Source organism: Sphaeramia orbicularis, chromosome 9, assembly GCF_902148855.1.
Source record: "Sphaeramia orbicularis chromosome 9, fSphaOr1.1, whole genome shotgun sequence".
Lineage (NCBI taxonomy): Eukaryota > Metazoa > Chordata > Actinopteri > Kurtiformes > Apogonidae > Sphaeramia > Sphaeramia orbicularis.
In genome coordinates, this window is record NC_043965.1 from 19,987,835 (window position 1) to 20,000,275 (window position 12,441).

At 39.1% G+C, this 12,441-nt stretch overlaps 1 protein-coding gene across 2 annotated transcripts in view; it reads left to right on the forward strand.

Moving 5' to 3' along the window:
- The window catches only part of efna5b (ephrin-A5b), a 129,750-nt gene that overhangs the window by 89,201 nt on the left and 28,108 nt on the right, over positions 1-12,441 (forward strand). For both annotated transcript variants that reach the window (XM_030144002.1, XM_030144001.1), the window contains exon 2: positions 6,974-7,266. In XM_030144002.1, coding sequence (XP_029999862.1) covers positions 6,974-7,266 — 293 coding nt within the window. The remainder of the gene's footprint in view (positions 1-6,973; positions 7,267-12,441) is intronic.

Here is a 12,441-nt window from a genome sequence, read left to right on the forward strand (position 1 = left end):
GTCGTCGGCTCTATGGCTCATGAACATGAAGAAAGATTGTTCTTGGCATTTCCTTTTATACACAAAACTTAACAAACCTTTGGAGCATTTTGTCACTGCTCATTTAACAACTGTCCATCAGTCAGGCAGTGACAGAAACAACAATCTCTCTTGCAAAACTTTAAGTCTTATCTACAGAATGGTCTGCGTTGCATGTATTTAAATGCTGTAGTAAAAACAACACAAGGCAACACTGGAAAAAATCAAAATCTTACAAAGTGTTTTTTTCTCATTTCTAGTCAAAATATCTCATCACACTTAAAATAAGACATAATCACCTAAAGAGTAACTTTTCAGTGAGATATAAGAACTTATTTTTAGACAATAGATCTTGAAAATCTTATTTCAAGAAGTCTTACCGAGATCATTTTCACTTGTTCCATTGTTGCATTGAATTAAGCAAAAAAAATCTGCCAATGGAACAAGTTAAAATGATCTCGGTAAGATTTCTTGAAATAAGATTTTCAAGATCTACTGTCTAAAAATAAGTTCTTATATCTCACTGAAAAGTTACTCTTTAGGTGATTATGTCTTATTTCAAGTGTGATGAGATATTTTGACAAGAAATGAGAAAAATACACTTGGTAAGATTTAGATTTTTGCAGCAAAATGTTGATGAGTGGGCCATTTTCTGTCCTTCATAAGCAAAACATTCCATACAAGATATTTAATCCTTATATATCCTGTTAGTAGGGCTGGGCGATAAAACGATAACCATATATATCGCAAAATAATTCCTTGATAGAAATATGAGACATGCTCTGTACAATTTTTATAGAATTCATTCATCCATGTTTTGACAGATGTAAGAACAGCCAATCATAATTGAGTAGCGCCGGACCGAACCAATCACACTAGAGCCATGTCAAGTTAGGTTGACGCTCACAGCACAGGCTAAGAGCAGCCGCAGCACACACTAATGTTTGGGCTGTAGCAGGAGATAATGAGTGTTCCCTTAGGAGAAAATGTGACCAAGAACTCAGGCGACTGGGTTACTAAAAAGTAGGGTGTGAACCGTTTCAGTTCTGGTGTACAACAGAGGCATAGAAGCCAGGGGTCGGATGTTCTAAGCATGTTAAGTTTCACTTTCACTTTACACCAGTTATGGTAGTTAAGGAACGCACCCCCCGGCATTGTTTTGTGAAGATGGTTTGTTTTGTTTGTGTTCTCTTTTAAAACTTGAAAACTTTTTCTTGCTGCTCAGACTTTTGGTTTAGTTTTAAATATATGTACCTGTTTTATTTATCTGAAACAGTTGCATAATGTTCAGCACATCTATCATGTTCAACCTCTGACAGAAAATAAATTATATTTGAATTAAAAATAACCTTCTGATGTCTTCACAACTAACTTATGAGTGACGGAGAATTTAAGCTTCACAAAAATAGTGATTTGATTTATATCATGACGCATATCGATATCATCTGATATAAAAAAAAATGATTGTGACATGATTTTTTTCCATATCGCCCAGCTCTACCTGTTAGTAATCCCTCTCTGCCTCTTCTTTTGTGTCACACCTTTAATCTGTGGTATTTAGAGAAGCACACTGCCATAAAGTTCCTCTCCCTATTGAATCTCACTCATTCAACTGGTTGGATGACTCTCTGCTTCCTCCTTCCAGTGAGCTCTTGCTCTCCTTCTTTTCTCTGTCTTTCTCATTCACTCAGGTTAGCTATCTCTCCCTGTCCTCCTTGCTTTCAGTCTGCAGCCATCAGCGCACAGCCCAGAGAAGTGGCTGATGGGAGTTCATTGGGTACAGTGAGTGTGTGCAGGGTTCGTGCGTGTACGAGTAGATGGGTGTGTGTTTGTGTTTCTGTTGGCGTATGTGTGTCCGAGTGTATGCACAGCAATGTCACTGGGCTGTGTAATTGAAATGGAAATGAGCCAATCAGCGACTGCAGTGGTGTGCCACCTTACCCTGCATTCACTTCTCTGTTTTCGGCTCCCCCAAACTCAATCTTGCTGTTTGGGACTCTGTGTTTCTGTGAGCAAGTGTGTGTTTGTGCCAACAATACTTGGCCCTCCAGTTTCAGCCTTGAGGGCCTGAGGAGGCAGTGTAAAAATGTAATCAGCTGGTAATAAAAATTATCTCTCCCTCTCACTTACTCACTCACTAACACCCACACTCAGTGTCCAGCTGATTTTGCTGGCTTTGTGTTGTGACCTACAGCTCACTGGATGGCTGTGGCATAACAAAGACATACAATTATCATCATTGCACAATTAGCCTGCCATCTAACTCTAACTCGGCTCCTTAATTACCTATTTTATTGCTATAAAGCATCCTCTGCCATACTGTGCCGCTACAATTGTCTCACTAGAATGGAGAATAAAATCCAGAAGGATGTCACAAAAATTAGGGGGTTATGTATCCTGTGAAAGTGGTCTGTGTCATAGGGAAGGAATGGAATGCAAACTCCATCTGAGTGTTTTCATATGAAATTTGTGTCTGTGCTTTGAAGTCTGGATCATCGTTACAGCGTGTTTGTTTAGGGTCAGGAATTTTCCATCGAAACATTTTTTGTGTCTGCACAATGATTGCATTATTTAAACACAATTTAATATATTAGTGTACTTTAAATGATCATCACAAATCTCATTTACTAAATGTTCCTGTTATATTTATCATCATGGTTAAATTCTCCATCGTAACTATCAGTAACACATGAAACAAGTGGTTTTTAGGAATTTTCTCTCTCCACTTGACTTGAGTCTTGCAGTGGCATCTGTCTTGCTTTTATTTCACTCTCTGGTACTAGCAAAGTCCTTGATTTACATTCCATTGGTGCAACATCTTGTGCTTGTTTGTCAGACACAGAGAATGAAATAATAATGAAATGATCATCACAAATCTCATTTATTAAATGTTCCTATTATAGTTGTCATCATGGTTAAATTCTCCATATCAGTAACACATGAAACAAGTGGTTTTTAGGAATTTTCTCTCTCCAGTTGACTTGGGTCTTGCAGTGGCATCTGTCTTGCTTTTATTTCACTCTCTAGTACTAACAAAGTCCTTGATTTACATTCTACTGGTGCAGCATCTTGTGCTTGTTTGTATGACACACAGAATGAAATACGGTTCAGCAGCTCAGGTGTATTTTATGGTGAAGATCAGCTTTCTTCTTAGTGCTAAAAAAAACACCTAAAACGTATTATTCCTTGATTACAGGGTAATACGTGGCTTTGAAGGAAATACTACTAAGTTTTGTGGGAGAATTTTGACAATGCTTTGACTCTTATGTCATACAAATGGAAACTTATTAAAATTTTAATAACAATGACATACATGGATTAATAACTCCAGCAAAGGCTTGGATACGCTGGGAGCCAATCAATACTATCTGCAGTGATTCTGTCATATTGCCTCTTCTTTGTATTCCTTCACCCTCTTTTAGAAGCAGGTCGCTCTCTCGCTCTCCTTGTCTGTTTCTCACTCTCTTTCTCACTCAGTGCCATTAGCAGCTTCTGGCTGTCTCACTGCTGTTCCTGTGCCAATGTGCCAGGGAGCTCACTGAACTGATAACACTACCCTAATGTACTTACATAGGTGTGTATGCATGTGAAGATGCTTAGCGGGTGTGTGTTTGTCATGCACGTGTGTGAGTGAGTGTGTGTGTGTGTGTGCATATGTGGGTGTATTACATGTTACAAATGCCTGTCCTGTCCCTTTTTATGTGCTCACTCACCCAAACATCCTCTGCTTCATTTGCAGTCAGGGCCATGAGCCACTATTCTGACTGCTGAGGCAGGGAGAGAAGGGCAGCTGAAACATCACATGCACACACACACACACACACACACACACACACACACACACACATGCACACACACGTGCACACACACACACACACACACACACACACACACACTCTTTATCTCTAACATACACACAGACACACATGCACACACAAACACACGCAGTGGATGGGAGGATGTGACCATTAAGTCAGTGACATTTTAAAGCAGTGAGAGAGATGCATGGCTCTTCTTGAACCTCTACAGACATGTTTTAAATGAGATGTTACAGATGAGCTGCTCCATGCATTGGTTGTAAACACTCTGACATTGGTATTTACTGCACACTGGCAGACACAAAAAATAACATTTCATGCTAGTGTGTGCACACACATTCACATGGATAGAAATAAATATACAGAGCAGAGCCAGTGGACGGACATGATCACAGTAATGAGAAATGGCTGTGGTTCAATTTGTAGCTTGATTGTTACATTAATCATTTGATTATACCAACAGAAATTATGCGACAAGTGAAGGCGCCAAAACCAGATTTTGCTCAAATTGCTATTTGATCTTCAAAACAAGTGGTCTGGTTTGCATTGTGATTGTAATTCCGGTGTAGTTTGTCTAGACATGCTGCAAAAATAAACACCAGGCAAGCAGCATAAGTATTTATAGAGCATACGCAGAAATTTGATCTCAGAAAATACATTCTTTTGAATCCCAATTCATACATCACATAGAAATAAAAACCAGGGCATTAGTCTTGAATAGAAAAAGCAAATATGTGGGTGGAAAAAGAGTGACAGGGGAAAAGAGGAAGGCATTTTTATACAATTATGTGGGATAGCATTTTCAGACGCACCTGAAGATGACTGACGCATTTAGTTCCAATCAGTTGAAATCACATACCTTTTTCCTCCCTCTAGTGTATTTATACCCATAGCATAATTTGTTTTAGAAAATAGCACTTATAATCTCTTTCACCCATTCAAGAAGGCCATGAATCTTTAAGTAGATGTAGATGAGTGTGACTGTAAAGATTGGTGAGAGAAATAGCTCACCATGTTGTGAAAGCGCTGCTTCAGTATGTTAATCCGGAGGCTCCAGAGTCCTCAGGATAAAATTATTTTAGCCTGTTATACGCTTTGTCCCTTGTGCATTCTGGGGTTTGAGGAGCCCTTCTTATAGACAGCGGTGGCAGTTTTCAATTAAAAGTTTTGTCAAAACTCTTGTCAGGTTGTGCTCTTACAGCGTTAAAGTCCAGGTCTCAATTATAACCTCACACCACCTGGCTTCTGGGTAAAATGAGTCAGTGGCACCAGCTGTTTGTGCCCACTTGTGCAATTTTTTTGGTCGGCGTTGTCACATGTAGAGTGGTTTCGAGAGTGTTAGCTAAATTGAAAGCATACCCATCAAGTTGACAGGTGTTCATTGTTTTCTTTGTGAAGCCCTTTGTGACCCTGAGGTCAGGGTCGGTACAGCCTTAGATCCAAAAAGAAACACACAAAAACCACACACAGAGCCAAGAATTGCACTTTAACTTTGGTAGCTGACCGTTAAAACTCCACAGGTGAGTTGTGAGAGACGAAACTGTGTGTTTGTGTGTGTATGTGCAAACGCTTGCTGGTGACATTGCGTGGCCTTTTTGATGAATCTGCCTCTATGTATTAAAGCCCTCTGACCCTGTGAGACCTGGTCTAGATCATTGCAGTTGTAAAGATGCCTCAGTGCACTGCCCTCAGAGACACCAAGGCCTATCAAGACATTTAACCCTTAGGGGTCTGAGCCTGTTTTGGCCATTTTTGAGTACTTTTGATTTTGCCTTTATATACTATATAAAGAAATGTTTATTATACCCATGTTTGGTATCTTTTTTTTCCCAGCACAACTTCATCTATCTCATCTGCCTATTATTTTTTCACTTTAAGCCACTATATCAACACAAAAGGCCAATAAACGCATAAAAAATATATAATCCAATTTGAAAAATGTATATATTTATTGCATAAATAACACAAAAATGCTTAATGAACCTTTTCAAAGACTTTAGAAGTGAATATTGGTTCCAAATATTAGGTATATGAAATTAAAATTGTAAAAAAATAAAACTACACTCAAATATTTGACATAAAAGCATATCTTTACATAGGCGTTTTCTCCTGTTTTCTCCCCCCTCCCACTCGGTCCTCCCGGTTTCCGCATCCGGTTCAGGTGGGGGTCATCCTCACCCTTATCTACAATGCTAATGCAGTCTGTGGATTAGAATCCACAGATTCTGCCAGTTTTTCCGTTTTGAAAAATGACATAAAATGATGAATATATAGTCAGAAATATAACACCCCCCCACCTCATTTTCATACTTTTACTCACGTTTGTTTGCTCCGGTTTCAAAACATCATATCTCCGGTTGTATTTGCTCTATCAACATTAAATAAAAAGTGGGAGAGTGTTTCAAGTCCGCACTTTCAAATAAAATTGGCCACAGTGGTCTACATGACTGACATCTGACGCTACAACGTGTTGAAAATGTCATGTGATTCGGTCACAGCCCCCTAAGGGTTAATGTGTGGTTCGTCCTGTGTCCCCTGGATCATTTGTACTTCACACTCAGACTGAGTTTTCTGTTTTCCTCAAGAAAACAGTCTAATAAATGTATTTTTCCACTAGTAAGATCCCCACTGTAAACTTTTCTGAGTGGGATACTTCATTTTGTAACATCTGAAAGGTAGATGTGAGCATGTGCGTGTGAGTAAATATGTGTTGCAATGATAGATTTATAGATAAACTAACCCGCCCAAATTTATTGAAGCCAGAAGATGAGAGCGCCGGCGCTTGTAAATTTCCACATAACAGTGAAGGAGCGCTAACAGATCAAACCTGTATTCCCTGTGTACGTGCCCAAGTCAAACGAAAATGTTCCCATAATAATTGAGATGGTGCTCATGTGTCAAGTCACAGATGTGTTTATAGATTTGTAGAAATATAATTAGAGCTGTGTAAATAACTTCTGAAGTGTGTGTAAATCTTTCCGAATCAGGATGGAGGTCTAGAACTACGACGAAACCAAAATTTTTGAGGAAAAACATGGCTTGACAGTTCAATTTGTTTGCTAATTAATCTGTCAGTTATTCTTCTTATGTAAACCAAAGAGTTAACCCGTTCTTCCTCTGTTCTCTTTTCCGACCAGGTTCCATCGTGGAGACTACCATATCGACGTGTGCATAAACGACTACCTGGATGTCTACTGTCCTCACTATGAAGACACAGTGCCTGAGGAGCGGACGGAGCGTTACGTTCTCTACATGGTCAACTACGACGGCTACAGCACATGCGACCACACGGCAAAGGGCTTCAAACGCTGGGAATGCAACAGACCGCACTCCCCGAATGGGCCGCTCAAGTTTTCAGAGAAGTTCCAGCTCTTCACTCCCTTTTCCCTGGGCTTTGAGTTCAGACCAGGCAGAGAATACTACTACATCTGTGAGTAACTGCTATGATTACATAGAATACAACCAGACAAACACAGAAAGAGTCTTATTCAGGTGCTGGGTTACGACTACATGACAGACGAGTTTTATTTCTTGGACACTTGCCCTATATTTATATTCCAAGTTATCAACACCACAATACATCTGGGGCTACCAAAACCACCAAAGAATTAACACTACCTTCACAGACTGTATCAAGTGTGACGCTCATTGTTTAACACTACACTCATCCGCACAATGGGACTATCTAAGTTTGTCCTTCAAGTAAAAAACTCAATACTGATCATTTTGACAGCCAGTCAAAATAACCCTGTGTATTATAATCTTCATGTTGGTTACTGCATTAGCTGATAGTTTACATTATAGTATTGTTTTTAGACAGAAAACAGCCACAGTAAAAAGCCAGATCTGTTTTCTGTATGGTTTATGTTGTCAATAGCTGCACAAAAGATGTGTTTGGTCAGTTTAGTCTGAACCATGGATCAATAAACAGTAAAGTTTGAAAAAATAACATCAAATATTAACTTTATACCTTTATAAGTTTCATAATCAAACCCTTACATTTAGGGATGGGAATCGTTAAGAATTTAATGATTCCAATTCCGTTATCGATATTGCTAATCGATCCGATTCCTTATCGATTCTCATTGGGTGAGGGAATAAAAGAATACAAATGGGTGTGTTTGCATTAACTGTCTTTTGTATTTCCATCTCTGCACAGAAAATATAGCATATACACTATGTACAAATAATAATAACAGATGACGCCGGGCCCTGTTGGGGGGGGCACAGTGAAAGTGAAACTAAAGATGCTTTACTAATTCCTCTATTGCTGCATTTCTACTACGTGGAACCAGTTCGACTCGGCTCAGCTTGTCTCCCGTTGTTGTGCACCTCATTTCCTTTCCCTTCTTACCTTCCGAAACTTGTATTTGCACCGGAACCGGCCCGGCGTTCACTCTGCCGCTACATTCACAAGCGCGCTGCTAAGTAGCGTATCAAACAGGTGACATTCCTGTAAAAGATTCACATGCTGTGGACAATTGTTTGAGGATATTGGAGGGATTCCACCCTTTTGAGGACATGGAAGCTTTGCAAGTGTTCCAAGTAAGTGGACCTGGTGTTATCTTTTTAGACCGTTTCTGCCTCAATGCCATGTTAGCTACGTTCTGACCAAAATAATGCAGCGTACGTCTGACGTCATCGCGCATGCACAACGAAGGCGGAATCGATTAGCAGAATCGTTAAGCAGGCAGGCAAACGACTCCAAGGAATCGAGCTACTGGGAACCGGTTCTCAAAAAGAACCGGTTCTCGATTCCCATCCCTACTTACATTATTTACTCCTGCTGCATTTTCTCTTTTTAATCACTGCTGCTTTTTTATCTCTGTTGCTCATTTTAAATCACTGCTGTATTTTGCACACATGTACATACATTTTTAATAACTGTATAGTAGTATTTTATCATTATTTATTATTTAACTTAGCACTTTACATTAGATTCTTGTCCCGAGCCTAAATGCAACAAAATATAATTTTGTATACACTTTGTTCATACCTGCATGACAATAAAGTTTGTCTAAGTCTAAGAAGAAATGCTAAAGAAATGCTGCAAACTAATTTTTTTTCATTTAGAGCTGTGCCCAGCGCTTCTAGTTTTTATTACCCTGTCACTTTTTCTTCGACTCTGTGAGTTGTTAGTGGTTCTTTTCCCATCGTGTCACATTCCAACACTTCACTCAAAGGACTTGCAGTGTTAGTTTTCGTCACCATGGGAGACCAGGAGAGTGACTTATTACTCCCTCTAATGGTCACATACATCCAACAGTCCATCATTGTGAATAGATTCAGGTCATATTACTTTGGTATCTTTGGCATAACTTCAAAGCTCTAAAAGTATTAAAGTAATACAACATTTAACTACATTTAATTAATAAATGCATCTTACACCTACAGCAGTTTACATTATGGCCCTGTGCATTTCCACCAGAAACCTATTTATACCTTCTTAAATCACATTTAGGCAGGATGGCATGAGGCATTCAATTGGATTTTTCATTTTCATCAAAGATATTATTGAAAGTATGTTCTGTGGATTGTATATTTTTAACCAGCTACATCTGCAGCACAAGTATGGCGTAGGTTGAACCACAGGCGAAGATAAGAAGTTGAGCTTTTTGTAAAGTTTGTGTTAGTTTTTTGTCCAATTACTGTTCTGTGAAACTTCACAGAAGTTATCTGTTACGAGTTAGTAAGTATCTAAAGACTGTAGGCTATGTAGACAATGAAGTTACCAAGCAACTGCCAGCTGGATCTGATGAAATAAAGTTTAATTTTTGAAGAAAATATAGACACTTTGTGACCCATTTCTGTGTAAAAAGGCTCACATAAAAGTATATAGAGAAGACTGGCCTATTTTTATGTTTGTAGAGCGGATCTCTGCGGTGCATACACACCATTTACGCCCTGTTCTCACACCTGGTGTAGCCAGTTTCATTGATTATAGTGGAAGCACAGTGTTTACAGTGCAGTCTGTGAATGATCCATGTTATATCTAGCCATGGAGTAACATTAATTTCCTGGAGACTTACACTAACCTCAACATACTTAACCTTAACACATACCTAACCTTAACCTTAAAGCAACTTGTAGCCCTCAAATGTAATGATTTAGTTCAGTGGACATGCATTTTGTCTTCATAATGGTAGCCAAGAGTCCCCCCAAAGTGACTGTGGAAATAGGTTTATGTCCTCATAAGTCAATGAATGCACATCCACACACACACACACATACACATATGCACCCACTCAAAATCCCTCACCCATATTTTCACAACTTTACTACAGAGCTTTGAGAGTGGCATTACAGTGATCCGAGCAGACGCTTTCAGCCAAGCTTTTCACACTGCTCTCATCACTCGTGGAAAACTCTTCCCTAAAATGGCAATGGAATTCATGGGGGAGTTAAATTGAGGCAGTTTGAAAGTTATAGCTCTCTTGTCTGGCTGCAAAATACTGTATTCCAAAAAAAAAAAAAAAAAAAGGGTGTCCTCCTCTCTGCATTATGATCCTATTCGGCTCATGTTAGTTGTTAAGTTGTCTACTTCTTGGCATAGGAACTGTGTATAACTGAGTTCATCTGAAGTTAAAGCCCCTGGGAAATTAGGTTTTATCAAAGCAAGGTGACAGAGTGGAATTGAGTTGAGTTTGTTCTCCCACCATAGACTGTACCCACATAGGAGATGAAGAAATCACTGTCAGTAGGCGTAATCACTGCAACTGGCTTCAAACACATTTGTCACAGTGATATGTTGATCATACAAAACAGGATGCACTGTTAAATTCTCATATGGGTGATGCTAGTGGATTATAGGCCATTGCTTCAGTTGTTGAAAGAGGAGTTGAAAGGTTTGTGCACTTTGTGGGCTAATGCATGAGAAAAGCTCTATAAATTCCTTCTGTTTAAGGAGGTGTCGGTTTGGAGAGTTAACAACCTAGTGTTTAAAGTGGCAGGTTACTCTATATGTGTAAATGTTTATCTGTAAAATGTGGCTTGTGGTGTTAATGCAGCTCTAGGTGGCTTTCAGACCCTTGCGTCTTTGTGTTTTGTCGTTCTTTGAGAGACGGCGTTGAAAGAGTCAGGAGCTCCACACGCTGAGATCTGTTTTCCAAATTGGCACCTTTTATGAAGCAGTTAACCTGACAGCCAGCCAAGACTTCTGTCCTTTATTCATTTCACATGTTTTGTACTCTGCTCCTAGCATGATATACTTTAGTATGAGGTAGACTGGAGTTAAATTAAAAAAAAAAAAACAAAAAAAAAACGGGAGGGCTGTAATGTCTGCAGTGGTTTCTTTAGCATATAGGTGCTTTCTCTCTCAAACTTGTCCACAAAACAAATAGCTTGTAATGTTTTCCAGGAGCCTTTCAACAACAGGGTAAAAAAAGTAACCAGATTTTCTGTTGCTTTTATAGCCAATTTGCATTGACAGTCATACTAAATGAGAGCAGAGAAAAATGGCACTCTCTGAAGTTGGAGCTAGATGGGGGTTAGCGAAGGGTTACACAATTCATCCACTTTCTCAAGTCTCTATTTCTAACATTTTTTTTTTCCATTTCTGTTGAGAGATGCTTGTCCTAAGGGCTGGATTAAATTACACTGCGACCGACAGGGCTTCCATGGAACACATCCATTCTGCTGCAGCACGCCATATTGGTTTAGTGGCCCGCGGCTTCATTGGCTATTGAATGATTCTAGTGTATAGCCTCTCTGGCTACTTTGGCGGATATTAAAGTCATCTACCATGAAGTTGTCTGACATGTGATTTCCCACTGCCATTGTGTCCAGCCTGAATGTCCACATGAAGGTAAGGAGATGGTTGCTGATGGATTAGACAGCCTCTTTACTGGACAGCGTGTAGAGGAAGGAGAAGCTCAAGAGAGAGGTAGTTACATTAATACACATGCCAGATCATCAGCAGAACCTGTTTTCCTAGCTCTCATGGTCATCGTCGCCATCAACATGAGGATGTGTTGATGGTGATGATGATCGTCCAAGATGTTTTAGATTGCACTGGCCTTCACCACACTTCATTCATCTTAAAGGAGTAATATTTTTGCTTTTTTAAATGGAATTATGCATTTTAAAACATTTCCCTGTGGTCTACATAAACTGTAAATGCCATGCTTGGGTCTGAATTCTTCATTAATTCAACTCCACAGGTCCATCTTCAACCCTATTTCTGAGTAATGACACCACAAAGGTCTTTTTGAGCACTGGCCCTTTAAATGCAAATGAGCCACTTCATGCCCCACCCCCTCCAGGTTGTTGGCTGTGTTGCTCTGTCCTGTTCAGCCATTTGTCTTCATTAACCCTTGAATGGTGTTTGGGTCTGCGGGACCTGTTTTCATTTTTTATTAAAAGAAATATGATGAGTAATTATTTGTTTATAATTTTTTCCATTTCATATCGGTATTATATTACATTTAATTAAAAAAACAAATTAAAAACGAGTAGTGCTGTAATTCATAAATGTGATTTAACAATGGCAAATATTAACCCTTTCATGCATGAATTATGAGAACCTTAATCAAGATTTTTTTTTTTCCTGAGTGTTTTTATTCCTCTTTAGGCATGAAAAAAAAAAAACCAATGTGATTGAAAAATT